Raw genomic sequence first — 15,491 nt, forward strand, 5'->3', positions numbered from 1 at the left:
CCTGCATCACTTCGCTTTATATGCATTAAGCAGGGCAAAGCTCAGGTTTGCTGTCAGATAATTTACAGAGGGATTGGCAGGAAAATAATCTCTGCATATTAACAGTAGGTCGGGCACATACTTCTAACAGCCCTGCAGACAGAAGAGACAGCATCAAGTAACTTCTCTTATTGTCTTATCTAATCATATTCAGCTGGTTTTGAAGGCCCACTTTTTCCAGAATTTACCATTCATAGGCTTTTGCAAATAAAGATGGGAGATAATTTTTAAACACTGCTGATAAGCTAGTCAATTTAACAATGTACTAGATACGCTGCTCCAGCAATTTCAGCCTCAAGACTCACAGCTTCAGGCTGTTGCCCAGCTAAAGGCACAGACCAGTCTGAGGGTAGGAGGATGCATTTTTCAGCGCACAGGAGGCCTTTCTGGAATGTCATTATTTCCCTGTCTCTGCTCACCTAACGACTTCAGCATCTCATGCCCTTTCTCTCCCTGCCTCCTCCAGAAACCTCAAGCCCTGACATTTCCTTCCATGCCTATTTTTGAGACAGCGGCAGGGGTGAGGTGAGAGGGATCCCTGCCGCAGGCACAACTTGGAGGGGGTGCGAAGCATGCCTGCCTGAAACGGTGGCATGGGGGAGGCAAGTCTGCAGCACATGCAGGAGGGGAATGAAGAGGGAGAGAGGCAGCGGGAAGGAATCCCCAGGGGAGAGCTGGTGAAATGCAGCATTTCAAGCATCACTATTGGTCATTTGTCAGTGAATATCGGAAGAGACAGTGAATGTGAAAAGTACAGAAAAACTCGCTGCATGTCTAAAACCTGTGACCAGAACAACGTAAATACAATGGCTAAAACCTTCACAGAAGTAGACATTCTAAAAAGTCAAACCAACTTTTAACAGGAATATTCTGTCCACCACAGATGGCTAGACAGCACAAGCAGCTTATTGTTGGACAAGTGCATTGTCCCCAGTGTGAGGACACATTTTTGTCTTTAATACACTATGATAAAGAAATCTCTTCTGATAGCTCTTGCTCAGACTGGGTTCATCTCTTACCTGACCCCTTGCAAGGCATTTCCCCCAAAACTGGAGCAAGTTTGTGCCAAGACAAAACCCCTCACTTCAAAGACCGCCAATATCTCCAAGGAGTGTGGATCAGAGAGTCCCCCAGTATCCATCACATACAGGTTGGCTGGGGCTCTGGCTCACTGCTTTGTAAGGCCACAACTAAGTGGGCTCATCTGCATGTCCCCTTGCAAAGCAGAGGTGTCTAAGCTGGCCCAGAGCAAGGCACACCATCAATGCAAAGCAGAGCAGAGGCTGTCAGGGAGACCCAGGATAGCCACAGGAGACAGTCCCAGCTCCTTTTAGCTCTGTCCTGTAGCTCAGCTCTGAGGGCAGGGACAGCTCCAGCATTTTTCCAAAACCACCACAGGAGACACGTGGACTTACACTTGCCCTGAGAGACAAGGTCTCACATTTCCCTGGGGTAAGACTTCACCACCTCTTAGAGTACTATGACACAGGCTGTGCTAGGAGCTTGGTTGCTTGGGCTGAACACCCATTAAAGAGTGTACCCCTGTGTAGCTCAAAAATCACAAAACTGAACTGGAATTAGCTCATGCTGACCTCCAGGCCATCATGTAACTGTGGAAACCAATAGGTTGAGATAGTTGATTTAAACGTGTCTTGTGGTTAACCTTCTGTCTACATAAGTTGCCATGACATCTTTGCCCTGACACAGCATTCTCTGGGTCCCTTGCCCTACCACCATCCCTCCTGCAGTGGGGACTGCCCTCTGAGGAGTGTCCCAGCATTGCCCTCTGAGCCAATCTGCTCTTTCTCCAGACACCATGCACACTTCACCTAAGGTGTGACGGGAAGACATCCTCCAGATCACACAGAAATTCACCTGTCCGAACCAATAGCATAAACCGAAGGCCCCAGCTCAAAAGTAGCTTCAGAGCTGATTGCCAGATCATTGTCTCTCTGAAGATACATTCACAGCATCTATGCTGAGAAGGCTCTGGCCCTTAGCTGTCTGGTACTCTGCCAAGTCTATTCATACAGGTTGTCTGCAAGCAACCCAGCAGGCAGTTCCCAAACCACTCTCCAAGAGCAATGTAGACCAGGCCACTGAGTCTTCACCTTCAAAACACTCAGCTGTGGATCACACAGATGTAGAAGCAGTCCAAAGCATACACCAAAGTATCTCTAGACCTGCTTTGAAAGGAGGCCGCTGGTAGTGTCTCTTGCACACGTCACACCTGCGTTCAGGCACACACACAGAGCAAAGAGCAGAAACCAGAGGTGTCAAAGACTACAATCTGCATCCCACATGTAAGGGAATTAATACAGCACAGGCTCGATGGTTGTAAGCAGGGGTGAACAGTAATGGGGGCAGAAGTGCTGGGAGCTCGACATGCCAGGAAAATGAGCCATGGGTGGATAGGGTGGAATACCCATGGATGCATGTGCTGCTGAGCGCCCGACACACACATCACTCCTTTCAGTACAGAAGCCCTGATGAGGAAGCGTTATGTGTAGTCCTTTTCACTTGCTGGTGGAAACAACAGGCTTCCAGAGAAGCAGGTGTTTGTCTGAAAGCAGCAGCAAACACTGCTAGGTCAGTCAGCACCCACGATCCCCTTCCCTCACACACCAGCCAGGTACCTGCCCACCCACAGCAGCCAAACTCGGGGGCCCTTTGCAGCACCACGGCTCTCCCTGCCACGGGGCTGCAGCAGCACATCTGAACGTGGATGGGTGGTAGTAAGGGAAAAAAGCCTGACACCAGTATTAAGGCCTTGAGGTGAACTACCCACCCCTCCCAAAAAGCCCCCACACCTTTTATGCAAAAAAGCCTCTGCTTCAGTTTGCCCACAGAAACTCACACTTGAAAAGGGTCTGCCAGGGAAAGGCATAAGGGTACTGAGCTGAGTATCTGAAGCGCAGTGGCAGCATGGCTGCTCATCTCTGATACCACCACTTTATCACTGAGGCAGAGGAGTTTAAATCAGTCAAATCTTTAGTCAAATCAGAAGTCCCTCCTAACTAAGACAAGCAGAAAAATCTACCTATTGCTAAGGTCTGAAGAAGTTTTCTTCCCTCAAGAGCAGGAGAAACCACTCACCCATGTAAGCACAAAGGGATGGTACCCACCCCCTAAGCGTTTGCTAATAAAATAGCCATTCCCTCCTACCTCAAGCATTAGTTTTGTGGTCTCCTAACGCCCAGCTCTTTGTTTCTACAACATTCAACTGGTTCTTCCACAAAACTGCTTCAGCTGAAGGCTGGGATACTTATGCCCCCAAGGGCTGGTTGTTCCCAGCCTCTCAAGCGGGAGTCCCAGAGACTCCCACCAGTTTATCTCCTTGCAAGCAACTGCAGTTCTTGGGCTGCAGCTGTGACACACAGGTGGGTCTGAGCCTCACTCACACAACTCACCTGCACTAGGAAGGTGAGTGAAAGTGGGGGTAAAGGACACAGCCAGCACAGCTCCACAAGAGGTACGGCTATGGCAGGGTTGAAGCCTGCGGAGAGAGTAAAGGAGGTTGCTTCTCCCCCAGAAGGGAAGGCAGAAAAGCAGGGCAAACTGCAGCCAGTGCTACCATCCACACTGCCAGAGCCAAATCTGACCCCACACCCCTGATCAGGAGCCAGAGTCTCCACATCACAGGTTTCACCAGGGAAGCAGCTGCATTGGTCACCAGCATGCAGCAGGCATATTCACAGTGTGGGCACGTCTTGCTTGGCTACAGAGGAAAAGGAGGTCAGGAGTGGTTTTCTTAATGACTAATTTCTTTAAGCATGATGCGTTTTTAAAGAAAAAAAACAATCTTTGCTTAAAAATAATGTAAGCTTAGTTTTTTCCAGCATTTGACAGATCTATCCTACCAGATGATGCGTTGGGTCTGGAATATGCACTTCCAGTATTGATTTTTCATTCTGCAGAGCTGTACAGTTTTTGAAGAAAGAAAAAACTCAAATATTTTCATATTTGAAAGCTGAAAATCCAAACTGTTTTGTTTGTTTGTTTGTTTGTTTCTGATATGGATAGGATGAGAAAGAAAAGAGAAGGAATGGCCCTAAAGGGTAAGACTTGCAAGCAATGCAGTGAGCCTTCAGAAATGTAGTTTCCCTTAGACTCTTCTTATAAAACCTTTTGTTCAACATGTCAATGCAGTCTCCCACTATGGGGAAAATGTGATTTTCCTCTGAATGGTGAGATCTGAGGTGTTACAGACTTAGGGGCAAAAGCCACTCTCATTGTCGGTTTACAATGCAAGCATCAATTTGATCTGTAACAGCCACGTTGACGCTGCCTCCCCTCCTGCAGGCAGCTTGCCAGAGGATGCTCCTCATACTACCACAGCCTCTGCAGCCTTGACACCCAAAGGCTGATCCACTGACTGAAAAAGATTTTGGGCTGGTGGTGCTAGGGCCCTCCTCTGTGTTTTGGCACCTTCCCCTTTATTTGAGCTGCTACCATCCAATTATCTCCCATTCCATGCCTAACTTTTCCCCACAGGGGGGGCTCGCACTCCCAGTGTTCCTCTGCGAACAGGATGAAGGAGAAGAAACCCCACAAGGGCCACAGTGAAGAAAAGCACACAACTCTGTAGATACATGCCTTTTGTTAACAAAAGCATCCTACCATTTCAGAGCACAGGTTTTGATTTACATACCAGCTTTGCAAGCGATGCTTTATTTCATGCTTGTTTAAAAAAAAAAAAAAAAAGTGCCCAACTTTGGGGCAAGGGCAGCTGCACAATAATTCTTACTGTTCCTTTTCTTCCTCTTAGAACAGATGGGAGGAAATAAGACCATGCTGAAGAGGGAATGACGTTTTGGACACAGCCCACCATTCATCCACCATCACTGGAAGTTGTTACAGGGTCAACAGTTCTTTGGTATTATGTTATTTATGCTTCAAGATTCCATGCTGTTACTGCCTTTTGCAAGCTCCTGCCAAAGTTTCTCCTTCCTGTGAAAGTCAGCTCCTTCAAAGTAGGAGAGGTAGGGGAAGGATTTTTAAGTGGATTCCAAGTGGGCATTATCCTTCCACATCATCCAATTTTAGCCCAATTCTTAAGCTGCCTCTTCCATTAAGGGTGATTCGGGCAGGATCTCAGATATTTTGTATCATCCTCTGGAGGGCAATTTTTCTCCAGTCACAACCTGGAGAGCCTAGAGAACCACAGCCAGTATAACAACCAAGGCCAGATGTGTTAAGTGTGGTGAAGACCTGGATGGTGCTTTTTTGCACATCTGAAAGCCTGGAACAGGGCAGGGCCACTCTCCTGGAAATCACCGGTGTTTCGGCTGTAATTGGGTGTTCAGGAGAGGAATTTAGCCTTGGACACAACTTTTTCATGTTTTATTTGGAGTATGGAAAAGTAACTGCCTTTAAAAAGATTCTACAGAGGGACCTTGGATTAGGATCTTGACTTCATCTGCTGCATATGCATATCAGTGCCAGCACAAAGGCTGGGGTCCAGAATATGAGAGTGAGCATACAGGTAAACAATTCTTATTGAAGAGAGACCTGACATTGGTTTTTACATTGAAATGCATGGACACTAATCGGAGAGTTCACAGGATAAATAGTATGCATAAAACTCGTGACTCTGGAAATCTGTTAATCATAATCCTGAATCTACATGTTCTTGATATACAGAACTGTGAATCAATTTATAGAGAATTAATTCATTCTAGTTTAAACTAAAGAGATTTTGAAACAGTTTCAGGATTAGAGAGTAGAAGCTCTCAACTAAAAAACCCCTGTATTTTGAATTAAATTTTGGTCCCACTGAGAGGGCAAGGGAAAAGTATAACTGAATTAGGGTTTCATTTAAAAACCAGCAAATATTAGAGCTAAGTATCATCATAGGTGACTGCAAGAAAAATATGAATATTTAAAGGCATTCCTAGTAACTGCATAGGTTGTTGGAAGTCTGCCTACTGTTTCAAAATACCCCTTTGTTTAAATCAGATGTTCCCTGTGCTGTAGCTAGTACCAAAGACCTTTGAAAGTTTTGGTATCAGGTGTTGTACTAAAGACTTGTACTTTCTTTCTTGAATTTTCCAAATCCTGTCCACTTCCTTATGACCCACATAGCTCTCAGTTGGTTTTAGGCTGCTATTTCCATTTTACTTCAGGGCCTCAAGCATTCTGAGCTTGGCTCAGCAAAGCACCCAAGTATACACATAACTTAAAAACATGTCACCATTTTTATGAGGTTTGTTACTACTAGACTTAGCTATGTTTTCCTGTATAACTATAGCAAATTTCAGCTACAACCAATAGTATTTTTTCCCATCACTAACTGTATCACAAGATTAATTATTATATATGCACATTATTTATGTGTGCAGTATGTGTGAACACAGGGCAAATGCATTCAGTTACAGTGTTCATACATGCATCTGTGAGCTAATGCATACAAATATGCACATGCACAATAACCTAAAGATAGCAGACAGCTTCACTGTCTATTGCCATGGCTAAAGTATTTCTTTTGATTAAAACTTAGATTGAAGGCTATCAGCCACCCAAAACAATACATCCTTGAGCTGCATTCCATTAAATCATTCTGACTGCTACTACTTAATGAATAGACCCTTCCTCAAGATACTTAATTTTGCACTTACATTTATTATCTAGTGGTTATTTTAAGACACCTTTGGGATAATCAATCAGAATACCCAAGCAACAATCCTTTCCCCATTTTTTCAAGTATCAGAATACTTACTCTTTTTTTCTTCTGCATGCAGGTTTATTTCACTTTACCTTAGATGAGACTGGGCGGAGATTATATTTTCCTTATTTTCACCTTTTTCTTTCTGGAAACTAACTTTATTTTGGCTCTGATATGTCAAAGTACCAAAGCATTAGATAAAATTTAACAAAAAATGCTATACTATAGGATTTAAGCATATGCTTTAATATTTCACCGAAATTAGGAATTTCAGCAAGGAGACATCTAAAAGTTTGGTAACTTTCTCAAGTATTGCCAGTGAACAGATAAAACTCATGTTATTCTGAATATCAGGTGAACAGTATATACATACTGATGATACAGTCCTAACCTGAATAATGACATTAAAAACACATGGCCGGTTTAACTTTGCTGTTATTCTTAGATTTATAACTATGTAACAGCTAAATTGTCAGCAAATTTTCTTTCACAGCTGTAATACTGGAACTACCAAATCTGTTTGTTTTTTTTTTTTAAATTTCTAGTTATGAGAGAATCCTATCAGGTGCAAAATCACCAGTTTGATAAAGCCAGTCACACAAAGATAGACTTAACATCAAACAGGCCTTCATGTGAGACAAAACACAGGAATATATGTATGCTAATTCTCTTTAATAGCAAATTATTTTTAAAAATAAAACCAAGAAAACAAGTCTTAAAAACCCCCTCAGAACTGTTGCATATAAACTTAATATGATAACATTAAATAAGTTTACCAAAATAATGTATTTCTTATGTAAAACTGGGTTAAGCCACCACACACAACAAATCCAGATGGAAAAAGTATTAGCAAGACCACCTGTATGCTGCTTGTTTAATTTCTACGTTAACATCAGAACTATTTGTTATGCATAAACTGATTTCTCTATATAAAAGAACCTGATACAAAATTCATGTTGTCAGTGCTGTAAGGTGAATGATAAAATGATTACATCTCCATTTCCAAAAAGTCTGATTTGCTCTTCTGAAGAAATATCCTGTCTTATAAGAAAATATTTTAAAGGCTGAATAACACTTATAGGGATTTCATGCTCCCATGAAAGAAAATGATCACATTATGTTTCCCTAGAATTTAGTTTAAGATTTTAAATTACGATTATTGACCTCTGTAAGTCTTAAGCATGGAAGGCACTGAACATTTTGGGGTAAAGGGAGGAAATTACAGAAACTGTTGGCAGACAGAAGCTATAAATAGAAACCAAAGGAAGAAAGGTATCACCATACAAATCCCTCAGTTTCTTCTAAATATGGTTTCTAGGCACAACATTTTGAGGCAAATGTTCTCCAAATTATCTCCATCAGATTTTTTGGGGTGTCAATTTAAGTTTAAACTTTTGAAGACCAAGAACATCTCAGAGGTTGTTCAAGTCTTAGTCTGCAAGTAGAGTCCTCTATTTGGTACACCATTAACTTCTAGCAATGAGCCCATTCATAGTAACATCAATTCAAGATTACTGTCATTTGTCTCGATTCAGCAACACATTTAAGCCCATGCTTACTGGGAAGCATATGAGCTATTCAGCTCTTAAATAAGAAAAGATGCAGCATTAGCCATTTTCCTTGGTCAGCTTTGAACAGCAGGTTCAGCCTGTAAATTCCCTGAGTAGACAGAGATGCCTTCTCTGACTGGTTAAGTATTGTTTGAGGGCTTTTAATGCTACTGCATGTATTATTCCAGTGCAGTATTAACTATAAAGTTACCTAGAGGATTTCTGTGTGCCAATTTTCCTCACTAGCACGTATAGTTATTTTATTCGTTCTGGGTTTATTGGTTTGGGGTTGTGGTGGGGTTTTTTTTTGGGGGGGGGGGGAGGATTGGCCAATTTTTACTTCTGCTTAACTTCAAATGTCTTCTTAAATCCCAGTGAAACCAAAATATTTGAGCATGGGCTTAATTGCTATTCAAATAGAAGAAGCATACATACTTGTTTAAGAGCTTGGCTACATTAGGAGCTTATTCTGAACTGATCGCAAATGTAATATTTCCTTAGATCTTTGTCAGACAGTTCAGCAAAGGACACATGAATCATAGACAATTCAGAGATGCCACAGAGCAAAATGTTCTAGCCCTGTTCATATGGTTTTTAACATTACAGTTTTTATCCTTACATTGCCAATGTAAGTAACTCAGAAACATGCTGAAGAATCTCTACGTATTTCTAGTCCATTGGAAAAATATATTTAATAGTTAGTAGTAAAAGTGTAGATGTTTGTATGAGTTTCAGTCACGACAAGTGGTTCTTCACATTCCTCAAATAGTGCTTCAAGTTCAATTTGTTCATAAATGTAATTTTTGTCTTAATGGCATGAAATCAACAAAAATGACATTTAGTTTCTCATAGTAATAATTTACCAGCACTAACAATAGGGAACCTCGCTATTTCTTTTGTGTAATTGATGAAAATATTCTCAGGACTGTATTTCTATGAACTACAAATTATTCCCATTACTAACAGAGGAACGATAAGAGCAATGGAATTGGTGTCATTAAGAGAACCAATACTGTGGATCAATGCCTTATTTACTAAGGCAAATTAAGCCACAGCCTATCAGGAGCCAGCTTGCTCAAAAAGATGATGACACACTTCCAACCATTAAGGCTATGTAAAGGACTCATAAATGCAGCAATTTTTGCTTTTACAGAAAACTGGTGGGCTCATCCTAACTTGTTTCATATTAAAATGGCTCCACTGGCAGCAATGGTTTCATAGCAATTTCAGTCTGAATCCAGGCCTATTGTTTTTTTATTAATAAATTAAATTTCACATGGACTGAATTACAAATCCACCCAAACTCAACTTTTGCAACCAATCTGCTACATACTCTTCCTTTATTATTTTTTTTCCCTATGGTAACAATTCACTCTTAGTGAATCGGAGCAGGACAATCAGCAAAACATCTTGCTGTAAATGGGAACAAGCTGTAGTATTGTAGGTTGTCTATGTACATTCATAGTGCTAAATAATGCTATCTGCAAATTTTAAAACTAACAGTTCTAATTAATCCACTATTTAGTAACATTAGGACTGACACCTCATTATAGTTCACCAGTTTTTGTGGGCATAAATCCATTAAGTGAGGAATGTATTCTCATTATATCTTAATGTTATGTCTGGAAATCATATATATCATGTGGAATTTTAAAGGAAAAGCTACACATGTTCTCATTAAAAGTCAAAAGTTGTTCGTCTTTTCTGAATAAATCTGTAATGAAGCTTTGACATTAAATTTGGTGTTTGTTTTTTTTTTTCCTTTTTCTGGAACAGTGTCATTCTATTACTGCTAACCATTTTATACAACAGAATAGTTAATTTATTTCTAATATTTCTATGCAGTACTCTTGTATTTACCCCCTCAAATTCTATCGGAAAATCTCACCTTGTAAAAATAATTCTGTGTTCTTCTAGTAACTGTTAATGTTTGTTTTCTATATCAGTCCACACAGCATTATCACTTCAAGACTCAATATGTGGGTACTCAACCTATCTTCCCATTATAAGTTATCAATCACGAAATATAACATGTTTAAAGTATTACAATCTTTCATTTTCTGCTCATTATATTTTTTCTATCTATGCAACTGCAGCATAGTCATTGCTCTGGTCATTTTTTTCACTTTCTTGTGGGCTGGTGATTGTCACCCTTGGATTTGTGGATGTTTTTTCAAGATGAGAATCAACCTAGAGAAAAAGGACAAGTGCCGTTAACTTCATCGAGTAACAAAGATTTAACTTCATTTCAATAAAGTGTTAGCACTTCATACTAAATTTCCACAAGTTATTCTTAATGTGAAAAAAATGTTTTCTGAGAGTGATCACATTTTTATTTACCTTATATACCTTCCAGAGGAGAAAGTACTCAAATTAGAGGTTCCCCCCAGTTCTGTCATCGAACATCCAGTTACCCACATGTCCAATTAAAGTGAATGCTCACTAACTTCGTCCACTTCCATAAATAACCAGCTTTTTGAAAAACAAACAAAAAGCCCTGATATATCAAGCACACGATAAATTCAGGGCCCAAGAAAATGTCACATTACTCAGCTGTCCTAATTGAGAAATGTTCCTGTGTGTCATACAGAAACAGAAGAAAGCCCAGTTGCAAGAAAGCCCAGTTGCAAGAAACCTCTGCGAGAAGCAGAGGAATAATTTGTTTTTCAGCAGCCTATAGGCAGGGAATATGCAGCAAGTTGTTCTGCTTCTGTTGCTCAAGAATCACACTCTTCCCAGATCTGGATTCTCTCCATCAAACAAAACACTTCATTTCCCACATTCTGTTCACTGGTCAGTTCATCTGCCAGTCAGGGTAGTCCACTTTATCCTTCTGGGCTGCATGCTTCCATCTAAGACAACAGCATGTTACTGTGTCTCCTACATTAACAGGATATTTGCTTTTAAACTGACTAAAGCCCCTTGCTTTGAGGATCTTGTTAATCTCCACTGTTTTTTCCAGTTGCTAAGAAAAGGAGATGAAACTTCCACAAAGCAACGGCAAGAGCACTTTATGAATGATTATGCTTTTCTGGAAATTGCAAGATTACTTTTTTTCAAAATTCAGCATATTCAGGAAAGCAGGAGATGCAGATTCATCAAATAGTGGGAAACATCTGCTTTCTCAGTTGGAGGGCATATAATGTAATTACTGATATAACGAATCTAGACAGACGGAAAACAGCTTTTCCACAAACTGAAGTTCTCATAAATGCTGTCAGGACCTTATCAGAATTAGCTAGTTAGAGACTATTTGAGAAGCCTAAGGCTGAGATGAATGAGGAAAAATAACTTAAGAACAAACTGAAAGAATAAACACTCACCTGGTTCTGACTGTCAGAATCCTCTTCTTTTTTTTCTTCTTCAGGATGAAGATCACCTTGGTGGTTCAAGTGTTCCATTCCCTCACCATTTCCTACATTTTTCTTGCCATTTAAATGGATAGGTTCCTCTTCCTCTGCTTGGTTAATATTCTCTGTTTCTTCTGTTTCATATAATTTCTTCTTGTTTTCTTCCACTTCTTTTTTTAACAGTTCACTTCTTTCTTTAACAGTTTCCCCACTTTCATCTCCATTCACTTCTGGATATTCTTCCTCTCCTCTATATGCCTCCTCCCCCCTGTCATTTTCCTCTTCTGCATTTTCTTCTTCATCTACAGTTTCTGCTGGCCTCTGGTGAAAAGAAAAGCAGCAGCATTATGAGGCATTTTTAATCAGAATGCTCCGTGCTATTCTTAAACGTGACAAACATCAAAATCACAATTACATCATTACTAGGAAGTAAGTATGCTAATTTGAGGTTTGTCTACATGGACAGAAAAGAATGTTCCTGTACTATCACCCCATAATGCACTCTTATTCTACATAAAAAATGTGTTAGTGGGATTTAAATGTATTACACTGGGTTAATCCATTTGACTGTACTCAAAAAAACTGGAACGAGCTAGATTTAATTAATACAGCAACAGCTATTTTGTTGTTCCAGCTATTCCAGGGGCTCTGACATTCTAGCATTTAATACATACTTGTTTATAAAATCCTGTTGCAATAAAATATCATACATCACTAGCCCACAAACTGTTCCCCAAGAAGCATTTTACCTATGGACAAGACCATGCCATGCTAATCAGTCCCGTCTTCTTTGCATCCACAGAAAAGTAGCAAGAGAGAGGAGGTAGACCTACTGGTCACTTCCATAACATCATTCCCCTTCCCAAAGCGCCCTGTGTAGGATGGCATGGTTAGGATTTGTTTTTCCTACACAGAGTCAGACTAGCAGACAGGAGGAACAGGATCTTCTCCCATATTGAAGACTGAGCAGAAACTCACTGTAGATAAAGCTGCTAGCAGCATCATTTCATGACAACCTGGAAGACTGATGCATATACTATGTAGTTTTCATCATTTGTCTTCCAGTTTCACCTTTGAAGATTCACCTGACTATTCACCCTGCTGCCAAGATGACTTATGTGCTTGTGCTAAGGGCTGAATGAAAATAAAGGGGGGAAAAAAACCCCACAGGAGTGACAGAGTGTCCACCTCCCACACAGCCTCATCGGACTAAATCTAAAGCAAACAAGCTGAGAGCCATAGATTGTCTCTTAATCAAAAGTGTTTGGAATGTCAGTATCATTAGCAGCTCCTTTATGCAGTCAGCTATCTGTAGTTTGTATCTTCTAAAAATCTCTTTCCCTCACTAATACTAACATTTTGAAAGAATTATCTCATCACCTTCAACTTACTAGTAAAAGCCAGTTCAGCAATACCAACAACTGATTAAAGCCTCTTGATGAAACTCCTTGCTTTTCCTTTGATGTTTAAGTAGCAACATAAGACAACTTTATTATGCCAGTGCACAATACTGCAGCTTCAAAAAGGACAAGTTATCGCATTGTAATAATACACAGAATGGCAAATTACTAGTAATATTACATGGTTACATGACCAGATAAATAATGGCTCCATAAGTAATTTCTGAAGTACAGTAGTCTCTGTGTGGTTTTTTTTCAAATCTTCCTGACTCACTTTGATCTGGTAACATCAAACTGGCCTTATTACCACTAAAATAAAAATTAAACAAGCCAGGTCTTTACAGACACCTTCAGAGAAGGCACCATCCAAAGCAAATTTGAGCCAACTTTGGTAATCTCCCGCAGACAAAGATAGCAAAGAATCAGTAGATCCATAAACTTCCAGAAGTTACCTCCTAGTCTTACACATGTAACTACTAATTTGTTTTCAGTCTGCTATGGAAATAAGCAATTTTGGATTCTGACCATAAACAGGGGAGGGTGGGACAAAATCAATGCACCAGACACTGCTAGCTAAAAGCAAGCGGGTTTGGTTTTGCTTAATGACACCTGCTTGCTATAACATTACAAACACCAAATGAAGAGAGGGTAAGAAAAGTAGAAGAGTAAACCCGGGCTTTCTCCGTTAACTGTTGTAGTCATCCAAGATATCATTATTTCCACCTTTTTGTTACTGCCTGATAGTGGGTACAATCAGAAGAGAGTATCTGTCCTTGCCTGAACTGCTTTAGTATGGTGGCTCATTTTGGACTGCAGAAGAAGGTGTGTAGACTTGACTTAGTAGAAAGTGTGTAAAAATATGTATCCTAATGCATGTGGTTTTGCTAGTTTCATTGTTATGGAAGCAGTCTTTGTCATAGAAGCACAATGGACATTTAAGGGGCAGTATACTCCTAAGGTGCTACACTACCTAGATGCATTAGACCTTATCTGTCTAAAATAGGTGTGGATGTAAATTTTTTAAGAGTTAAAACTGAGTAATGTAGAAGATAAACACGTTACTGAACTGTACCCAGAGACTCACTGGAAGCTCACCGGGAACTGGTATGAAGTAACATTCAAATTTCAACTAATTTAACTTGACCAGTCAAGCTAAATTGCCTGACAAATAGTACAAAACAAGACCAGTGAAACAAATCCCAGCAGTGCAAGTATAATGTTTTTCAAGATAGCTGAGCATATTACTACAATGGTTTTTACTACTACAGACAAAAATAAAAAGTCAGGTTTACAGTTAATAATTGGAAAGCAAAAGGTGTCCTTCATTTAATCTCCTTTCAAGCCACACTACATTAGAATGGACATTTCAAACAAGTTAAAATCAACATCGATCCAGAGGAAAAGACCTTCTGCAAGGTAATCTAAAATGCAGTATGGTTCCCACTGCATGCAGAGTCATGGATCGGCTTTGAATTGTGAATATGACCACAGATGATGCATTTCAAAGTGCACAGCAGACCTAAGACAAGACTGCAGGGAGGGAACTGAAGGCCAAAATCACCTACCAAATCATACATTGCTCTTTACATAAAAAGTATGATACTTTCTACTGAGATCTTATTGATCTCCTAGCTATGCATAAATTTGCATTATTTTAAGTACACCTTCACTAACAAGGAGATATACTTAGCAAAAGTTAAATTTTTCGTATTTAGGAAAAGAGAATGTTTATGTGCATATACACATGCAGGAAGGAAAACAGAAAAAGAGAGAAAACCAGAGTTTTTTATGGTCCAAAGCCTGTAAATGCTGTACATGCTTAATTTTACCTTCTTGAACAGTTCCAATGATTTCAGTGAAATAGTGAGCTAAAGCCTACATTAAAGTGCTTACTGGGTCAGAGTATAATTCATAGTCCCCTGGAGTCAATGGGAACCTTTTCATTGAATTCAATACACTCCAGTCATCTCTCCGCCTACAACTGTACAAAATGCCTATTATGTATACAGTACAGTTACTGCAAACTGTGTTCTCTCAGTCAGAATAAATCAGGATGGGCATACTGAAAGCAAAACAGGTATGCTGGTTCAGACCTACATGTCCTCACAGAAATGATAAGACTTATTTCTAGAAGTCAGCAATGATCTTGTATGCTCAGGGAAAAGCGGTGACATTTCACATCTTAGTTTTTAGCTTTTCATCACTCATCTTTTAAATGACCAGTATACTCCCAGTAAGAGCTGCGGAATACATTGCCTGGATAGCCAAGACAGATATGGGACTCTGCTGTCCTCCTTGCAGCCAAAGTCAGAGATGGTTCTTTCAGCCAGTGTGTTGACTCACAGGAAGTCAAATTTGGGATTCTTGTAAAAGCTCAGGGTATCTCAAATCCAGAGAACCAGCTACGTCTTCAGGCCTGAGTGACTGAGGTCTATCACCACTTTGTAACAAAACTAAATGAACATAAGCATCGATATTAATATCAACG

The 15,491-nt window shown here is 40.1% G+C and overlaps 1 protein-coding gene across 3 annotated transcripts in view; it reads right to left on the bottom strand.

Annotated features, from left to right (window-relative positions):
• Positions 1-8,581: 8,581 nt before the first annotated feature.
• Positions 8,582-15,491, bottom strand: part of DCDC2 (doublecortin domain containing 2) — a 71,795-nt gene continuing 64,885 nt past the window's right edge. For all 3 annotated transcript variants that reach the window (XM_074897913.1, XM_074897914.1, XM_074897912.1), the window contains 2 exons: positions 11,577-11,924; positions 8,582-10,443 (listed from right to left, as the gene is read on the bottom strand). In XM_074897913.1, the coding sequence (XP_074754014.1) occupies positions 10,336-10,443; positions 11,577-11,924 (456 nt within the window). In that variant the 3' untranslated portion in view covers positions 8,582-10,335. The remainder of the gene's footprint in view (positions 10,444-11,576; positions 11,925-15,491) is intronic.

The sequence above is a fragment of the Athene noctua genome, chromosome 2 (assembly GCF_965140245.1).
Source record: "Athene noctua chromosome 2, bAthNoc1.hap1.1, whole genome shotgun sequence".
Lineage (NCBI taxonomy): Eukaryota > Metazoa > Chordata > Aves > Strigiformes > Strigidae > Athene > Athene noctua.